The 19,804-nt window shown below is 55.5% G+C and overlaps 1 protein-coding gene across 7 annotated transcripts in view; it reads right to left on the reverse strand.

Annotated features, from left to right (window-relative positions):
• Positions 1 to 967: 967 nt before the first annotated feature.
• Positions 968 to 19,804, reverse strand: part of LOC102990664 (rho guanine nucleotide exchange factor 10-like protein) — an 86,081-nt gene continuing 67,244 nt past the window's right edge. For 2 of the 7 annotated variants that reach the window (XM_028483931.2, XM_028483929.2), the window contains 4 exons: positions 15,072 to 15,113; positions 10,701 to 10,875; positions 3,378 to 3,500; positions 968 to 2,196 (listed from right to left, as the gene is read on the reverse strand). In XM_028483931.2, coding sequence (XP_028339732.1) covers positions 1,658 to 2,196; positions 3,378 to 3,500; positions 10,701 to 10,875; positions 15,072 to 15,113 — 879 coding nt within the window. In that variant the 3' untranslated portion in view covers positions 968 to 1,657. The other 5 variants (XM_028483932.2, XM_024125359.3, XM_024125360.3 and 2 more) reach the window with 5 other exon arrangements.

The raw sequence follows: 19,804 nt of genomic DNA on the forward strand, positions 1-19,804 counted from the left end.
ATGTCCCCTCCTTGGCGGCTCTTCCCCTGGGCTCGCGGAGCTTCCCATGGAATCGCATCGAGCCGTGAGGCCGGGTCTCATTTCGAGGTTTGCCTCTTGCCTCGGCTTCCCTCCTCCCTGTATCCCAGTGTGGCCGCTGTTACGTGTGCAAGGGAGGACAGGTGGGTGGGTGGGTGGTGGGCGAACACACACGCCGACAGATGACAGAGAGGTGGATGGATGGGTGGGAAGATGGAGGGAACACTTCCCTTCTGGGTGGTGGGTTTGGGTTTGGTGTTTTTCCTATAGGCAGCTCTAGAAACTTCAGGATGGAGATTGAGCCAGGCCCCCACCTGCCAACCCCACCCCACAGCCTAGGCTCTGTTCCCAGCCCCTGGAACTCACCCCATCCTCCCTCAGCCCCAGGGACCTCAGCCCCCTCCCTCGTGGCTCTGTTGCCCATAGCAACAGCCCCAGACCCTCACCCTCCACACAGTGAAGCCCTTCAGTTTCTTCTCCTCCCACGTTTGCCAGATGGATGCCAAGGCCTGTGCCTCCACACCATTCCAGAGCTGGGGCCCAGCCTTCCCTTCCAAAAACTTTCGGAAAAGAAACTCCCAAGAGCCCCTCCCCGAGCAGAAGAGAACTTTCTGGGATGATGGAAACAGTCGTACCTGTGCTGTCCAATACGGCTGGCACTCACCACCTGGGCACCTTGAGCCACACTGGAAATGTGGCTAAGGGGACTGAACAATTGAATCTGTGATTTTATTTCATTTTAATTAATTAAAAAATTAAACAGCTACATGTGACCAATGGCGACTGCACCAGACAGCACAGTTCTAGGGCCTGTTCTCACGGTGCCCGGCCCGGATCCTTCCTGCTGGTTCCAGAACAACCCCTATCCAGTGACGGCTGCTCTGTCTCTTCCCCCATCACATCTCAAAACAACAAAACAAAACAAAAGAACAACCCTCAATCCGCACCAGACAGCACAGTTCTAGGGCCTGTTCTCACGGTGCCCGGCCTGGATCCTTCCTGCTGGTTCCAGAACAACCCCTATCCAGTGACGGCTGCTCTGTCTCTTCCCCCATCACATCTCGAAACAACAAAACAAAAGAACAACCCTCAATCCAAGTACTGACGTTATTCTTGCCTTTTATTCCAGCATCTCCCAGAGCTCCAATATGTACAGACTTTATACACATATAATATACACCATATATACGTATTTATATATATTCACACACCAGCTCACACACTCTCATACACTCACACACACGCACCCTTCCAGGAAGGGTGCGTGGCCGCCCCTGAGCCCCGCTCGGGCCTGGACAAGAGGCTGTGGGCTTGCCAGGCAATTGTGAGGTTTTGTGTTTTTTGCTTTTAAAAAGAAGGCCATCTTCTCCAGAGGTGTCCTCCCTCTCCCCAAACCCAAACCACTCCCCTAAACACTCTGAAATTTTTTTTTTTTTTCTTAAAAAGGAAGAGGTTTTCCTCTGCCCCGCTCAGGTAGTTACCAGAGTTCCAGGCCCGTCCGCGTGGCGCCATGCAGGTCCCTGGAAGGCGTTGCCACCCAGTGCTCCCTGGGGACCCCGGACCGCTGGGAGGGTCCACGGCAGGCCGAGAGCCTGGCTTGGCTGCGGCCAGGCCTGCGGCTGCGCGGCCTGGGTGGGGGCTATAGTGTCAAGGGCACCTGCCAGATGAGGAGGGCGCTGTCTGTCTCCCCACACGGGGCTGGCTTCCCGCCGCCGCCTGGGGCGCTGCCAAAGTTGCGGTAGCCCTGCCCTCCGGAGATGATGGCCACCGAGCAGATCTCCTTGCGGTGGGCGTCACGGGCACAGGGCCGGCTGCGCACCCAGACGTCGGGGTCATCAGCCATCTCGTAGATGGAGCCGTCCTCCTCACTGTGCTCCAGGGCTGAGCCGTCCATGGGCTCCGGCTCCCGCACAGAGAGCAGCGGGCCCGGGAGGTGGGCGGTGGAGCGCAGGCGGTACTGCAGAAGGATGCCCTTCTTGCGGGTCAGCTCTCGGCCCACGTGGCTCGCGGGCACGGGTGCTGGCTCGTGAGCCTGACCGTCCGGCTTGTCCTCCTCGGCTTGCGGCCCCTCGGCCTCCTCCTGGTCACTCCGCAGGATATCGGGGGCCAAGATGCTGGTGGCCACGGCCAAAAAGGCCACAGGCCCACAGTGACCGTTGAGCGAGACCATGCCTTTCCCTGCAGGAAGAGGGCAGAGAGAGGGGGCCCAAAGGCCCAGAGTTTTAAAGACCCAACAGGTCTCTTGGAGAATTTCTGGGTTTTGTTTTTTGGTTTTGTTTGTTTTTTTTTTTTTTTTTTTGGTTACTGCAATCTACGTTGTTATCTTCCCAGAAGGCCATGGGTCTGGGGGAGGGCTCTCCATGCTCCAGGGCTACTTTCTTTGGAGAATTGGAGCAGGGGAGCACGAGTGACTTCATAAACCACATGGGGAACCTCGGTGTGAAAGCATCTGCAGCTCCCTGCCTGAGCCATCCTCACATCTCTGCGCTTTTGCCCAAGCCATTGCCTCTGCCTAGAGAGCCTTTCCCATCCACCTAACTCTACAGCTCAGCCTTGAAGCCCAGCTCAGCTCCTCCACAGGGCACCCTTCTTGCCTTCAGCCATGAAGAAATGATCACTCCTGTCTCTATGCCCTGCAGATTCCAGGACACCTGCCATCATAGCACCTGCTACCCTGGCTACAAGCTGCCCCTACCAGACTCTCAGCATTTGGGGGCAGGGTCTCTGCCCAATGCACCCCTGAAACCCCAGGACCAAGCCTGGGATGAACAAATCGACCTATGTGATAAAATCATGAAAATGGGAAACCTTACAATTTAGGAAGAGAGTCTTCTTTGGCAGAGAGGTTTGAGATCCACCTGGGGCTGGTCTCCCTCAGGACTTCTCCCTCCCACTGCTCTCAGCCCTGCCCTCCGGCAGCAGCTGAAAGGGGCCACTTCGTCATCACCCTCAGGGCAGAGGCAGAGAGGGGCCCAGAGCTCTGGGGTCTTCCCTGATCCTGGACCCCAGTGGCACAGTCAGGGCAGCCCTCCCTCTAATCCATGCAAACACAGCTGCACATGGACCCCCAGCCCCAGGAGCCCTCAGTTATTTCTACCACTGGAGCCTGGACACTTTGAAGCTGCTGTGGGGAGGGGGCAGAAGGGGCCCAGCAGATCCTCTACCATTAGTCAGGTGTCTCAGCCAATCCCCAAACCATCCGGCCAATGTGTCTACTGTGCCCACTGCTAGACGTTAGAGAACGGACCCCCACCCCCATATCAGAAGAGAGCGCAAACATCTGGGCACAAGACCCACCCTTCCCTGGCCATAGGCAGCTGACTCCCCGGGCCCTGCAGGACAGGCTCCCAGAGCCTCACCTGTGATCTTAGGGATGCCTTCCAGCCGAGGCACAGGCAGCAGGACGATGACACCCTGGTCAGTGCCCACCCAGAGCAGACCCTGGCAGATGAGGAGGCTGGTGACACACAGGTGCTTCTGGCCTGCAGAGGGAGAAGCCAGCATGAGCAGTACATCCTCTTGGTGGGGGGGGTGGGGGCAGTGGATGGGGGCCACTGCAGGTGAGAAAATGGCACAGTCTGGGCTCCTCTCCTGAGATAAGCAAGAAGCTGGACAGGGTTGTGATTAAGATATGGGGCTTGGGAGGCTAACCTGGCTGGGGTCTGGCCCCTGGGTCCCCCAGCTGAGTGCCCCCCCGACGCAGCCTCAGTCTCCTCCCATGTAAAGCGGGGCTGCCTTGAGGATGCTATGAGGGAAGGCCACGGTACCGGCCCGTGTGAGCATGGCTGGCTTATCTGGCACAAGGTGTGCGCTAAGGGCCGCCCATGCCAGGGACACAGCTGGCCAGCTGGGGAGTGAAGGGAGGCCTGGGAAAGTGGGGGTTTGAGGGTGAAGCAGATGGTGCAGACGGGATGCATGGGGAGGGGGTCCAGGTGAGGTGGCAGTCTGTAGCAGCCCCTTGGCTTCCAGCCCGGGCTTAACATCTTGCCCACGTGGGCCCTTCCTCTGGCGAGGGCAGTGTACCCTGCAGTCCCCGGGCCCAACAGTGAAACGGGCACTCAGCGCCAGGAACTAGCATGTTTCTGATGCCAGTCCAGATTAGCTCTTACCCGGCCCTCCCCGGGGCTGCGTCTTCCTTTGAGTGAGAACAGCAAGAGCGGGGAGGGCGGGTCCCTCTCCTCTTCACACGGAGGATGCAGCCCAACAGCACAGCACCGTGGCTGCGAGCTGCGGGGCCAGGCGCTGGGGTCACACCCTGGCTCTGCTACTTCCTGGCTCCATGTCCCGGGGCCAGAAACAAAACCTGTCTGTGGCATGGTTCCCTCACTTGCAAAAGGCGACAATGATGTTATTTCAAAGCCTGGTCCTGAGGAGTAAATGAGCCAATGCCTGTAAATCACACAATCCAGTGGCTGGTGCGTGGCACTCACAGGTAGGGGCCGCCTGCCCTCCTCGCTGCTGTTCCATTGCTAACAATTCCCGTCAACGGGAATGGGCATGAGGGGGGGGCTGGGAGCCCACTCCTGCCCCTCCAAAGGGCCGTCTCACTTCTGGCCTGAATTCTTCCGCCCAAGGACAGGATTATTCTCTCCTCAAATTCAAAGTCATGCCATGACGTGAAGTGATGCTTAGAACGGGGGGTTCTCAAGCTGGGCATGCATCAGCACCACCAGGAGGGCTGATAACTGCGGGGCCAACCCCAGAGGTGAGCCCCCAAAACTGCATTTCCCGCAAGTTCCCAGGTGACACCGATGCTGCCGGGCCCGGGACCACGCTTTGAGAAATACGGCTTTGCAGTTTCCAAAGCACTTCGCATACCTGCCCTAGCCTGACGTAAGCCTTGCAACAGCTGGGAGGTATGCAAGACCCGGATGCTGTGCCCATTTTCCAGACAAGGATATTAAGGTCCAAAGAGGTCACCCAGATGATGAGTGGGGGGTGGGGAGTGGGGAGAGGCAGAGCTCAGGTCTGCCGCTTCTTACAGCCTGATGCTTTCACTGCCTCTCTACTCTTGAGCAAATTACTTGAGTTCCATACCTGTAGGTGTATGGGCTTCCTCTGCAGAGCAGAGTCTCAGAGCAGAATGGTGTGGCTCCATGGTCACCCAGAAGCAAGGTTACTATCTTGGGGTTCACACAGCACTTCCTAACACACTGGTCTATACTGTCACCCATCCATTCACTCGGCACCCCAGCACATCCCCAGGACCTACTGTGTGCAGGACGCTGCACTCGGTGCTGGAGGCACAGGGGGAACCACACACACAAAGTTCTGCTCCTAAGGAGCAAAAACATTCTAGAACTTTCTACAATAATGAAAAGGTTCTCTACCACACTGTCCAATTCGGTAACCATTAGCCACATATGGCTACTGACACTTGAAATGTGGCTAGTGGGACTGAGGGGCTGAGTTTGTAATTTCTTTTAATTTTAATTTTAATGGTAGCTACCGTATTAAGGCAGCCCTGGGAGGGGAAAGAGGAAAAGAAAGCAGAAACAAGGAATATAGCTACTAGGCAGAGGAGTGAAACAGGGCAGTGAGGCAGAGGGTGGGTGGGAGAGTGCCGGGGTTTTGTGCCTTTACTCTGCTTCCTGGGGGGATGGGGAGGCTGCATCCAATGACAAGGAGGCGGCAGCCAAGCCAAGACCCAAGCAAAAGCCCTGGAGGCGGCACATGCAAAGGCCCTGTGACGAGATGAGCTCGCAGTCTGTGGAGGACCGAGCCAGTGCAGCTCGGGGATGAGGGCTCTGCAAGGCGACGGGGGGAGGGTCAGAAGAGTGGATGGGCCAGGGCTAGGGTTTGACTGTTCATTCCGAGCGTGATGAGGAGCCGCTGGCAGCTCTAAGCAGAGGAGTGATGCACCCGGATTTTAGAGGAGCATTTTAGCTGCAACGAGACGGAGGACTGGGGTGATGGGGGGAGCAAGGAGACCAGCAAGGCAGGGATGGTAGCATCCGAGACACAGTGGTGGCAGGGAGATGGTGAGAAACCAACAGGTTAGAGACAGACCTGCTGACAGACTGAAGGGGAGTGGGGAGGGGAGAGGAATCAAGGACAGCTCAGAGCTTTGTGTCTCAAGCAGCTGGGTGCATGGCAGTGCTGTGGACCGAGACCAAGGAGGAGCAGGCTTGGGGCAGAAGTCCAAGTTCAATACTGGCGGTCGTTTGAGATGCATGTTAGATACCCAAGCGGAGCTGTCAGCAGGCAGGGGGATATATGAGTCTGCCGACGTGAGGCAAACTCAGCGGGTCTTATTCATAGTGCGGATTCAATGTGGAAATGGAAACCACAGTGGGAAAAAAGCCAGTGTGTCAGGGGCTATTTCACAAACAGTATCTGGGTTTTGGGGCGCTGGGACTCTTCCCCACATCCTCATCGGCTCGGAGAGCGTAGGCTCCCAACTACTAGGACGGCCTCAGAGGACAGTCCAACCGTGGGCGCTCCCAGCCCTCGTGAAATCAGGAGGTGCAGGAGGCTCGGGCTGTGAGCCCTCTCACGTCACCACCTGTCTTCTCTTCTTGGTTCTGCTCAAGGTCTGTAATTCCTCTATTTCTCCCTTTGCTCATTTACTGTTTGCCTTCCCAAGGGTACGCTTCCTGAGGGCAGCAGCTTATCTGTGTCTCAAAGTTGATTCCCCAGCTCCTGGCCGAATACCCTGGTTCATGGGAGACACTCGAAAGGGACCCGTGAGTTCAGATCTAGAGAACAAACTAGCGGTTTCCAGTAGGGAGCGGGACCGGGGGAGGGGCAGGACAGAGGTAGGGGATTAGAAGGTACTAACTACCAGATATAAAATAAATATGCTACAAGGATATATTGTACAACACACGGAATATAGCCAATATGTCACAGCAACTATAAATGGGGTATAACCTTTAAATATTGTGAATCACTATGTTGTACACCGGAAACTTATATTGTAAATCAACTGTACCTCAATAAATATTTTTAAAAGGGACCTGTGAGTAAATGGGTGAATGAGAGAATGAATGAATGAAAGCAGAGAAGTGAGTGAGGACACAGGTGTTGCTGTCACTTACCAGCTGCGTGAATCAAGCCACTGTCTCTCGTTGTTCAATGAGTATTACAAATGTCCCTTGCTCAATTTTATGATTATTAGCAATATTATATATGTATATATACATAGGGAGTATGTATATAAATATATATATCTATACACACAGTATAATATATACACACAGTTGAGCACAGCTCTTGGCCCATAATATATAATCAAAAAATGGAGGCTATTAGGACAATATTTGTGATTATTAAAAGGACCTAGTCTCTTGAGATCAGCTCCATCAGAGCCAGAAACCCACAAAAATAATAAAAGCCAAGAGCGGGAACAGTGGCAAATGTTTCATCTCACACGCCTCCCCTCCTTTTCCAGGGCCCCTGGGGCCTCAGGACCAGCAGGAGACCATTTCCTGATGCCCCTGCCTCCCCTCGGCCCCCACGGGACAGCAGAAACCTGGCCAATGAAAGGAAGGCAGCGAGAAACCAAAAGAGATGCCAGAATGGAGAAATGACTTCATCTGCAGACCTCATTCCGAGGCCCTTCCTCCTCCCACTCTGCCTCGAGGAAAAGAGCAAGGCACTTCACAAACAGTACGAAAGGAAAAAAAGAAAGTCTAATGGTGGATAAATATTTTATCACAGAGACTTAATGCAGCAGTGTTCAACTCACCCAAGCCATCTATCTGGAGATGTACAACTTTAAAAAGCTCAGGCTCTCAGAGAACATTTTATTAATGACCTGTCTAGTTAGTTAAGAGGAGGAGGGAGTTTAGGTTCAAAAATGCATTAATACCAGTTGGGGACGCGAGCGGAGGAAAGGGGTCGGGGGAAGGAAGCGTGATGAATTTTTAACATGCCCTTATAAAAATCCGCACTTAGAGGAGGAACAAATTTATTAGTAATTACACAATTAGTTCGTTTGGTGGTATGGGGGAAGAAAAAATACCTAAAAGCCTTTTAAAAATATCTCTAATAAAGAATTTAAGAATCCTGCTCTGTTCTTCTGCCAGGGCACAGTGTAGGGTGGATTTGATGCCCCCCTCCACCCAGGGCTGGCTCCTCTCGGGCTCGCGGTGTCCCGGCCAGCAGGGGCCCGGGCTCCCCAGTGTTAGGAAAGGTCAGGCCTGGGGGAAGGAGGCCCAGGACAGTAACTTCTCGGGACCTTCGGGAAGCCCTGAACGCAGGAAGCTCAGCCTCCACTCTGACGTGTCCAGGCCCCAGCTCCGGGAGGTCGGGCAAGCGGACAGGTGGCTTCTGTCTGTGCCGACGTGGTGGGAGGGGCCCTGACTGGAGGGCTGGGGGGAGACGCACGGCCGAAGGGGACCAGTGCAATGAGGGGCAGGGACTGCCATGAAGATAACGATGGTGGACGACACCATCACGCGCTGGAGCCGGGGACCGTGGGCCGCTGTCCTCACCACCTCAGGTAAGGCCCACACCTGCCCTGAGAGGCGGGGACGGAAGGTGCGAGAGGCTCTCCACTTGCTCCCGTCACAGAGCCGGAAAGCGGCGTGAGCCAGGATTCCAGCAGGGCCTGTGTAACTCCGGGCTCTGGTCTGCCCTACGAGCTCCGACTCAGATCTCCGGCCCTCGCTGTACAGATGGGGAAACGGAGGCCCGGGAAGGGGGAGGCCGCCCAGTTAGTCTGTGAGAGAGCTGTGATTCGGGTCCTGACTCTGGCCCCTCAGCGGAGTGACCTGAGGCCAGTTATTTAACCTCCTGGGCCTCCATTTACCTGCTCATGAAAGCGAATGTCCTTTCTTCTTTAAGGGTAACTGCAAGGAACAAGTCAAGACAGTGGACGTGAAAATGCGTTTTAAACCCACGGTGGGGTCGGAGCTGTGCAGGGGGAGCCTGCTGGTTTTCCTCCCGCAGCGGGTCTGTCCACAAAGCCTGCCTCTGACTGCTTGATAAACTTGATTCTTTCTCTGCTCTCCACCATCCCCACAGATAGACTGAGAAGATGCAAAAGCCATAGGATTATCTGTTTCTTCCATTGTTCCACCAGCTTGAAATAATTCAGCTATCAGCATAAATGTGGAAATATTTCTGTGATACTGAGAAACTTTTACCGTAGTTAAAATAGATTTACCTCATATATAAATACTATGAAAGACAATGAAACTAAAGCTTAGAAAAAGGAAGGGAGGGAGGGAGGGAGGGAGGGAGGGAGCGAGGAAGGACCCATAACATAGGTCCCCCAAGCCCCTACCCCAGACCCCAGGAGCAGGTTAGAAAGCCGTTTATTCTCCTCATGGATGCCCCAGACCTAGGCAAGGCGTTTTCCCATGCCTGACGCCATGTATCCTGAGCCAGGAACCACTTTCCATCCCACAGAGGGACCAGAGGCTCCCGGAAGCAAAGAGACCTGCCAAGACCCGACAGTGGCCAAGCCAGGACTCTGGCCACCTCTGAAAACATCTCTTCCCCTGTTTCGCCCGGCGGGACTTTGAACTGAGTCCGACCTGATGTGACTCCCTGTCCTGCCTCTGGCCACTTTACCCTGCTGAACAAACCTCAGTTTCTGCATCTGTAAAATGGGGACAGTGAGATCCTGTACGTAAAGCCCTTGAGACCTACCTCACTGCAGGGCTCCCGGCAGGCTGGCAGCTACTAGGTACTATTGCTATTGTTGTTGATCTTGTAGTTAGTAACCATCCCCCGCCCCCCCCTTGGCCGCTTCCAGCCTCTGCCATGGCCCATCTGCCGAGCCCCTCTCACAATCAGCTCCGGGTTCAGCCTGCCACGCCTCTCTGTTTCCCTGGCCCTGGGGCCCTGCGGCGCCCCCAGCTGCTGCACCCAGCCCAGTCGGCTGAGCTTGAACAGGACAGTCCCCACACCCTCCCAGACCAGCCCCGGGTCAGGGCAAGGCAGGCCAAGGCCTGCTAGCCCTGAGGGCTGCTCTAAAGCCCGCTGGGGGTAGGGATAGACCCGGAGCACATGTCTGCCCTGGCTCCCAGCACAGCCCACAGGGATCTGGGCAGCGACTGGGGCAGCAGACAGCAGGGGAGATGCCTGGAGCCGATTCTACGGAGGCCTCGGCAGATGCTGGGTGGCAGTGGGGGTGCTAGGTGAGCTCAGATCTTAATCCTCTCCGTGGGTCTCACAAACAGCTCCGCGGGACGAAGCACGGGCCCCGAGGGGATGATGGCCAAGGTCTTCACCCTCCCCTTGCCCCAAACCTGATGGCAAACTAAGGGGGACAATTGCCTTTCTTTAAAAACCTCTAAGGAAAGAGACCCTTAGTTGACCTTCTCTCTTTCCCTTTGCCTTATTCTGAAGGTGATCTGAGGCAGAATTGGGTTTTTGGTCAACCTGAGGAGTGGCAGGTATAGATGAGCCTGGCTTCCTGCCCAGCGTGGCTTTTTAGCGGCCGCCTGACTTGGGGGAGTCCCCTGAGCTCAGAGCCTGACTTCCCACGAGCCCCCGCCTGCTGTGCTGCGGTGACAGCCCGAAGGGCTTTGGAGGGACAGGCCTGGGTTCAAATCCTGAACCCACTGCTTCCCCTCTGGGAGGCCCAGTTTTCAAGGCTGACCAAAGGCTGCCTCAAGGGTTAATGAGATGGGCTGGCCTGGCGGTGGAAGGTGCTTCCCGAACGTCTGCTCCCTCCCTCCCTTCACAGCCCCAGGACAGCAGGGCACGAGGCCCAGCAGCAGCCTCACCTGGCAGCAGGAAGGTGGTCCTGGTGGCGATGTTGATCTCCTGCAGGTGCTCCAGCGTCTCCGTGTGAAAGAGGCGGATGGAGGAGCCGGAGGAGAAGGCCATCCAGACACCGCTGCCCGCCTTCACCATGTGTGTCACACTCACGGCCGCGTCCTGGTGTGCCTCGAAGCTTTGCTGCGGCACAGAGGGAGGGCTGTCAGTGGTGGGCGGGGCCGGCCAGCCAAGCCTCTGGGAGCCAAGCTAACCCGGCCTCTGCCTGAACCTGGTATAAATACTTCTAACACGGCCCATCTCAAGCTACCCACGTGACAGCACCGAACGTGGAGCAAGGGAGGACAAGCGCACACCAGGCTCTACCATGACACTGATGCAAGGGAAAGACAGAGCTGCAAGTCTACGGAAGAGGAAGTGACAGCTTACGTATATTATCTAAAGGTCTGAAGGCACCAACAGGACAGAACTATCGGGGAAGGCAGGCGGGTGGGGCGAGCCAAACCCTCGTCTTCGCTGCAGGGAGGCAAGACATAATGTCCCCAAACTGATAAATCCAGAAGCAGTGGAGCACACAACTGAGTCACAAGAAAAGTGCCCGGTGGATTAAAAACAGAACAGGCGAAAGTATTTTCTTCCAGGAAGCAGGACTGGAGATGGGGAGTAGGAAGGGCCTTTCCAGATAAACCATTACATGCTATTTGATTTTTTTTTTTTTTACAGTTTTAAATAAAATTTTGATCTTTAATAAAAAAGGGCTTCCCTGGTGACACAGTGGTTAAGAATCCGCCTTCCAATGCAGGGGACACGGGTTTGAGCCCCGGTCCAGGAAGACCCACGTGCCGCGTAGCAACTAAGCCCATGCGCCGCAACTGCCGAGCCTGCGTGCCACAACTACTAACGCCCGCGCGCCTAGAGCCCGTGCTCCACAAGAGAAGCCGCCACGATGAGAAGGCTGCGCGCAGCAACGAAGAGTGGCCCCCGCTCACCACAACTAGAGAACGCCCGCGTGCAGCAACAGAGACCCAACACAGCCCAACATGAATAAATTAATTAACTAATTGTTTTTAAAAACCTCTTTCAAAGAGAGGAGATAAACATCCGGCTTCCCATCTACTGCCAGACAAAGTCTCAGTTCCCTAGCTGTGCATTCCAGGCCTCAGCTCTGCCCCAGCTCCCACCTTTCCCGGCAGGCTCCCTATGCTCCCGGCCAACCAGAGCCCGGGCCTGGAGGATGCTCAGGATGCACCAGGCGGCCACGCCTCTGCCCTCGGGATGGCCCGTCTGCAACGTGCACCACCCACTGCCCTCCTGGGAAAAGCTTTTCACCATCTTCAACCACGAAGCCCACTCCAGCCACCCTTGCACCGGCCACCTCCTCTGCCTGGCACATTCCAGCCTGACGACATCTACTCCACTCTCACTCTGGCCCTGCTCGGCTGCCTCCCACACCAGTCCATGAACTCCAAGGACAGACACTGAGCCTCAGGCCCGTCAACATCCTCCCTGTTCAGCGTAGGGCCCAGCGCACAGTGAAATCTGGTCAAAGAGCGAATGGATGGATGATCGAATTCTAGCCATGACATTGAGTTGTTACTTAAACATCGGCCACCCCAGCGCACCAGGCTAGATAGAGGCCCAAGCACTGGGGACAGTCGGGTAACTCTGGTGCGTCCACCCGGTGGGCTGTCCTACGTCTACTCATCGTCATGTTTACAGAGACTGTGAGATGAATGCAGAAAAATGTGAATGTTACAGCAGTAATTGCAAAAAGGCAAAAAGAAACAAAAGCAAAAGGCCACATTCAACACTGGGGGAGGGGCAGGGACAGGAGGGTGAAACCTGCACGCTGAGGATTATCCCAGGGCCGTACCTGCTGATTTTCCTCCTTTCCAGTTGTCTGACTTTCCTTTTTTTTTTTTTTTTTTTTTCTATAAAGAGCAGATCTTGGGTGGAAGCCCAGGACAGCAGGAGGTGTTGGCCAGAACATCAATGTGGAATCAGGCCTGCTGTTAAACCTCATATCCTCAATAACTTCCCAGGTGTGGGCCTCAGTCTCCCCATTTGTAGGTGGAGGTTGTCATGAGAGTTATAGGGACTCCTGGGTGAGGGAGAGCTTAGCACAAACCCAGTTCCTAATATGGCCTCATTCATCCAGCACATGTTCTTGAGCCCCTACGATATGCCTGGCGTGGGTCTAGGTGCTGGGAATATAGTGATGAACAAGATAAACAAGGGGCCCACACAGTTAAAAACAAAGATTGCTCCCAATAGTAAAAATACCGGGAAAAATACTGGGTGCCATTAAGATCGGGTGACCAGAGAAAGTCTCTCTAAGAGGTAGTATTTGTCAGAGACAATAAAAATGTGACGGAATCGGATCTGGGATGTGGGATGGGGGAGGGGAGAGCATGTCAGGCAAAGGGTACAGCAAGTGCAAGAGCCCTGGGGCAGGAATGAACTTGCCGTGTTTGAGAAACAGAAAGGTGGTCAGTGTTGGGGAGCACGGTGGCAAGACAGAGGTGGGAGAGGCGGTCAGGGGCCAGATCACACCCGGCAGCCCTGAAGTCCACGGCGAAGCGTTTAGATTGTATTCAAGTGCGGGAGGGGGCTGAGCCTGGTAAGTGACAAGTTCAGGTTTACCTTTGAAACAAGTTCAGTTCGAGAGCTGTGCGGCAGCTGGAATTCTGGGCCTCGCGTGGGCTTAGCCAGTGAGAAGCGGCAATAACAGGACTCGGTTTCTTTTGCTGCTGCCACAGTGGCCCCGGCTCGGCCCCGGCTCAGCCCGGTTCAAATCACCGGAGGTTTCCCACCACGATAAAGAAGCTGGGGCAGGGGGGTCTCCATGGGGAGCCAAGCCAATGGACTCAGTGCTCACTCCCGATCAGAACACGGGGCCCGGGTTTCCCTGGTGGCGCAGTGGTTAAGAACCTGCCTGCCAGTGCGGGGGACACGGGTTCGAGCCCTGGTCCGGGAAGATCCCACAGCCGCGGAGCCACTAAGCCCGTGCACCACAACTACTGAGCCTGCGCTCTGGAGCCCGCGAGCCACAACTACTGAGCCCACGAGCCACAACTACTGAGCCCGCGAGCCACAACTACTGAAGCCCGCGCGCCTAGAGCCCGTGCTCCGCAACAACAGAAGCCACCGCGATAAGCCCGTGCAACGAAGAGTAGCCCCCGCTCGCCGCAACTAGAGAAAGCCCGCACGCAGCAACGAAGACCCGGCACAGCCAAAAATAAATAAATTTAAAAAAAAAAAAGAACACGGGGTCCCACGGAGGGCAAGGCTGTGAGACGGCTGATGAAATGGCTTTTTCTGAGCCAGTCCCTGCAGGCTGAGCTCTGCGGCCTAGGGGGGGTGGCCTGATGGACGGGCTGGGGGCACAGGAAAGTGCAGGGTCCCAGAGGAAAGGCCCCGGGCTGCTCTTGGGAGGCAGGGTCCCAGCGCGCAGCTCACCCCTGATGGGGGGCCCCTCGAGCAGAAGCTGCAGCTCCGTCTGGAGCAGGAGTGCCTCATCTCCATCAAAGTGGGCGCTCCAGGGGTGAGGAAGGAGTCGCGCATCAGGCCGGGCACACTCAGAGGGCAGGGAGCAATTTCCTCCCTCAGCCTGGGGGCTCAGACTAGGGCCTCCTGGGGGGACGTCTCTGTTGCTCCTTCCTTGGCACCCCTCCCTTGCCCCGGTGAAGGCCCGGGCGCTGGAGGCTCAGCCAGACAGCCCTGGGATGTGGGGAGAGGCCCGGCCCCCTCACAGCCTCCACAGAGCCGGGCTCAGTCCGTGCAGCGCAGGGCAACGGGGGGAAAGTCCAAGTCTCTGGCCATTTGCTCCGCAGTCTACTGCCCGCTGCCCCGGCAGTGCTGGCCGGCAGCTCCTTTCTGGAGAGGAGCCCTCCTTCAAGGAAAGAAACCGCTGTCGGGGGTGAGGGGTGGTTATCTTCCTGCACCAGCCTGCTTTCAGCTTTCCTAAAGGCTCAGACCCAGGCCGAGCCCACGGTTACCACAGGACACCCCCCCGAGGGGGGCCTTGCTGGGAGAGTCCAGCCGAGGAACCACCAACCCCCATCACAGCTGAGACCCCGAGGCCGGATCCGCAGTCCCTCAACGCCCGCCGTGGACGAGCAGGTGGCTGAACGGGTGGGGCAGCAGAATGGAAGGGGCACCCAACGTGCTTCGTCTGCAGACTTTTCCAAAAACCGGCACGCACGTACTCGCACATGAATGCACAAACACATGGATACCAACAGGAAGATGTGTGCATGCTCATACACGTGCAGCGAGACTCCCGCCCGGCTCCCGAAGGAAGGTCCCAAGCATTTCCTGCCTCCGAAAAAGCCAAACCGCGCTGTAACCGACAGACCTGGGCCCACGGAAAGCCGCACCTGAATCTGCAGCCAGTCAGCCCGGCGTGCTGCCGTCAGAATCTAATTAAAAGAGAAGTCAGCAGTGGACATCCAGGCTCATTCCTCCAGAGGCATAACAAGTCTGTCTCCAGGTCCAAAGGGCTGTGCCCAAGGCCTGTGCAAAGCGGCCAAGTCCAATGGTAAGGCAACTGGGGGTGAGGGCAGGGATAGGTGTGAACAGGGGCGGCTCCAGGCTCCGCCCCTCCCTCCTCAGTTATTCCTGGGCTGCCAGGACCCCTCCCCGCACCAGGAGCCTGCGGGGGGGAAGCCGGGTCTGGGGCACTGGGGCTGGGCCTCCTGGGCACACAGGGCAGGGGTAGGTGGCACCCTGGCATTGTGGGTCCCCAGAAGGGTGGAGGGAGCTGAGCACAGCACCCCTGGGTGGGAGCAGGCGGCAGTGAGGCCCAGCCCTTGCTGCCACTGGGTTCGGAGCTGACAAGCACGCATCTCGTTTTGTTTTCCAAACATGGGGTGTTTTCTTGCCCAGAGCCGGGGAGGCTATCAGCTTATCAAGCTCTCCTCTCCTCCCAACCAGGACCAGGTGAAACACTGCCCACCTGGCACCCCAATTCCAGGCCATGGCTCCCCATTCTCACCTCTGGATCCCTCCTCTAATCCCTGGCCAGCCTGGGGGGCCCAGGAGTGGGGGGACCACCTTACCATCTAAGAGGCCTCTACCCCCTGTCCGCCTGCACAACCAGCCCAGTCACGCCCCTCCTCTGGGCCCCAGAAGGCCTGATACTTCCTGCCCACTCGGCCCCTATGGTCCAGGCACAGCTATTTACTGGCTGCTTACCTTGCACCAGGAGCTGCTCTGTTAGGATGATATTCTGGACAAGAGGTGTGCACACAGTGGCCCTCAGGCTACACCACCCTGCCGCCTATTTTGGTGAATCTAGTTTTATTGGAACATGGTCACACCCACATAGAAAAGAATCCATTCAAGTAGGTTGGGAACTCAGCACTCTGACTACACAAGCTTGGTCCTTGTTTAAGGACAAAAAGATCCACAAAAAAATCCTGAACTTTACTTAGTAAGCTTGGTGGTGGTGATGGAATAGGCACAGTGATTCTGAAACTACACAGGGTGACCGAAGTACACTGATGTTATTATTGGGAACCAGGGTGAACAGCAAGAGTCAAGTGTAGAGTGAGAAGGGAGGGTGACCTTGGACTTGAATTAGAGGTATCAGTATGAACTTGAGATTTTTCTCCTGGCTCTGTCCACTGAAAGTGTCTGGAAGCAATGACACCCCGGCAGCAGTGAGCACACCACTTCTGGATTTCTAAACACCATTCCCCACAAAAGGGAACCCTGGAGAAATGGCTGATTAGGGCAGGGGAAGTACCAGATGAGCCTAGAGCTTCTCTAGAGGCAGACAAGCAAGGAAGTGCTCAAAGAATGATGAGGAAGTGTCCACAGGACCCAGGACCCAGCACAAAGGGGCTCCTGGTGTGCAAATCTGAGACAATTTGAGCATCAGAAGTAATAACAATGGTCCTGGATGATAGCACACTGGATTTTAAAAATACTCTATGAATTTGCAGTAGTAATAAAGGAGGAGGGTTAAGTGGCGGGGAGGAAACTCCTCTTTAAATAAAGTTTGTAGTGAAAATTCACTGAGGAACAGGATACTCTCCCATTTTCCAAGAATCCCCCACAGTCATTATAAAGGGAAACTGGTACCTTTACGATGGGGAGACCTGGCAGACCCCACCTTAACCAAGTGATGAAGGATGGGGCCAGCCTGCATTTCCCGCCTCCCCAGGGGTGCAATAGGAGGGCACGGCTTCCTACACCGAATCTGGCCAAATACTCCAATCTCAGCAGGAGGAAACAATGGGGCAATTCCAGCTGGTGGGACCTATGAGAAGACACTGGCTTGGATCTCTAAAAAGTCACTATCATGGAGACCAAAGAAAAAAAAAAAAGGAGAGGAATTATTCTAGATTAAAAGGAGACAAAAGAAACATGACAACCAAATGCAACATGTGTTCCCAGCTGGATGCCGGAGGCGGCGATGGGGGGTAGCTATGTTTTGAAGAGAACTGGGGAAACGGGCCTACGGTCGGTAGACTGATGGGCACGATAATGCTGCTGAGGTTATATAAGGGAGCCCAGCTGAAGGATTTATGTATGAAGGGCAATGATGTCTGCAACTAGCTTTTAAGTGAGTTAGTCCCAAAAGGTGTGTGCGTATATGTATAATATGGGAAGAAAATTAGGGTAAAATGTCAACAGTTGGTTTACTAGGTGAAGACAATTTGTGTGTTCATTGTACTATTCAAACTACTCCTGTAGTTTGAAATATTTTAAATTAAAAAGTTGGGAGTCAGGGGAGTAAAGTTGTTTTTCCAAAAAAAAAAAAAGGTTGGTCGCTGGAGTGGAGGGCCCGGGCCTGACTTCCGGCTCCCAGCTCATCTCTGGCAGGGTCGCTGGGTCTCCTCTCTCATCTGCCAACGGAGATACGAGGAGAACCTGCCTTACGGGGTGCTGGGCGGTTCATGGGACGGGGCCAGCACACCGTGAGCGCCCCACGCACGTGGCTGTGGGCAGGAGCAGGTCAGGGGAGCCGGGACAAGCCAGCGTCCTGCAGCCGCCCACAGAGCCCCGTCCCCTTCGCCCTCTCCCAGCAGCCTCACGGCAGCCCTGCGGCAGACATCTGCTCGGAGGGTCTCAGGTGAGTAATCCCACCCCAAGTAGCGCTGACACAGCCCAGCCTCAGTCCTACAATATTTATGTGCCTCCAGGTGATGCTTCTGGGCCTGGTTTCCATAAATTCCTGACCTGAGCAGCTCAGCACTCAGTCATTAGAGCTGCGATAACGCCAAGGAGCCGGTTAGGGATGCTGGGGCCTTCGGGGGCCAGGGGCTGCCAAGGAAATGGCGGCAGGCTACTGCTCGCTGGGCACCTACCGTGCGCCAGGCCACGCCATGCCTGGTATTTCATCTTCCCAGAGGCCTTCACGAAAGGAGAGGGAAAGAGCCCAGAAGGGGACACGATGAGCCCAGGTGACCCGCCAGACGGGGCAGAGTTGGGGAGTGGGCCTGACCTGCGGACTCCAAGCTCCAGGCTTGCCCCCGACACCTTCATGCCAAGCTCCCCAGCAGGGTGTGGGCGTGAAGGGGCTGTTGCCTCCTACTTGCTGCTCGGTCACCACAACGAGCTGGCCTGGGAGGCCCGGTCATGGGCCCAGAGACCATCCACGGAGCACTCCCCAGCACCTCGCCAGCTCTGGCTCCGCTTAGTACCCCTGCCACCTGGGATGAGGACACCACCCTTCCACTCTCACCTAACAGGCAGGATGCCGAAGCTTCGAGAAAGCGGCGTGGGGTCACGCCGCCAGCCAGGGGACAGGCTGAGGATTGAGACCCAGAGGTCATGCTCCAAGCCGCTGCACTGGGCAGGCAGAGGCAGTTTTTTAAAGACAATTAGGACACAACTCCCTTCCCTTATCTATCTTATTCTTACCAACAGTTTACAGCTGAGAAAACAAATTGAGAGGCTGAGCACCGTTCACAAAGTCAGTGTGCTTGGAAAATGGGGGGAAAGCCAGGATTCCAGCTTAGAGTGACCCACTCGTCCCAGTTTGCCCAGAGAGACCCCAGTTGTAGCAATGGAAGTCCAGCTCCTTGTCTGGGCGAAACGGGACAGCTGGTCACCCTAATGGGACTCCAAAGCCTACATCTGACCTCTGAGCCACGGACAGACATCTTCGTGGGGCTCCGTCCAAAGCTTAACACTCTGCCTTCAGAATCGGACCTGGTCAAGGCCAGGGGATCGTGTGCCAGTGGGGAGGCTTAAGATGTGGCATCCACCTCTACCTCTTACCAGCAAGTCAGTTAACACCTCTGGGTCTCAGTTTACTCATCTGTAAAGTGGGGGCGAGGCCATTCTTGTCTAGCAAGAGACTTCATTGGGTGCTGGGCTCTCCTGGCTCAGGGCCACCCCGGGAACCTAGAAGGGACAGAGGGAAGGATGACGCCTCTGCCCTAAGAGTGACAGCCGGTCCCAAACTTGTGTTCAACAACCCATTTTGGAATTGACTGTGCAAAATTTGGTGTTTGGTGCATTTTTCTAGAAAGATGATCAATAGTTTTTGCCAACATCTCAAGAGTCTGTAAACCACTCTTGCCCCCGCCGCCAAGTTAAAAATTCCTGCACTGAAGCTTCTGTATCACTAGGCACATAAGGAGGTGGCCACAGACCCTCCTTGCCACCCACCACACCCAGAGCAAGGCCCACAGAAAGCACCACTGCAGGGACGGTGGTCCTGCTGTGGCCGCACCAACGTTTTGTCTTTAAAAACAAAACTTCAATATCCTGTAATAAACTACAGTGGAAAAGAAAACAAACAAACCAACCAAAAACAACTAAACCAAACTGACATCCACCTGTGCATCTGGCTAAAAAACATCTCAAAGTGTGAGCTACAGATATTCTCCTCATTAGTTCTATTTAATTTCCTTTTGTTTTCTTCAATTATACATGCCAGCAGAGGCAGTGCAGACACCTGAGGAGGGAGCCGGACTGCCGGCCACCTGGGGCCAACGAGCACCCTGGCTGTGGGTCTGCTCCAGCCTTGCTCTGGACTAGCAGGTGCCGGGCTGCACCGGGGTCTGCCTGGTGCCTGTCCCTTTCCAGCACCACAGGAACCCCGGTGAAGACCCAAGCAGGAGAGCCGGGGACGTGTAGCTCGGCACCTGTGTGC

Source organism: Physeter macrocephalus, unplaced genomic scaffold (genome assembly GCF_002837175.3).
Source record: "Physeter macrocephalus isolate SW-GA unplaced genomic scaffold, ASM283717v5 random_99, whole genome shotgun sequence".
Classification (NCBI taxonomy): domain Eukaryota; kingdom Metazoa; phylum Chordata; class Mammalia; order Artiodactyla; family Physeteridae; genus Physeter; species Physeter macrocephalus.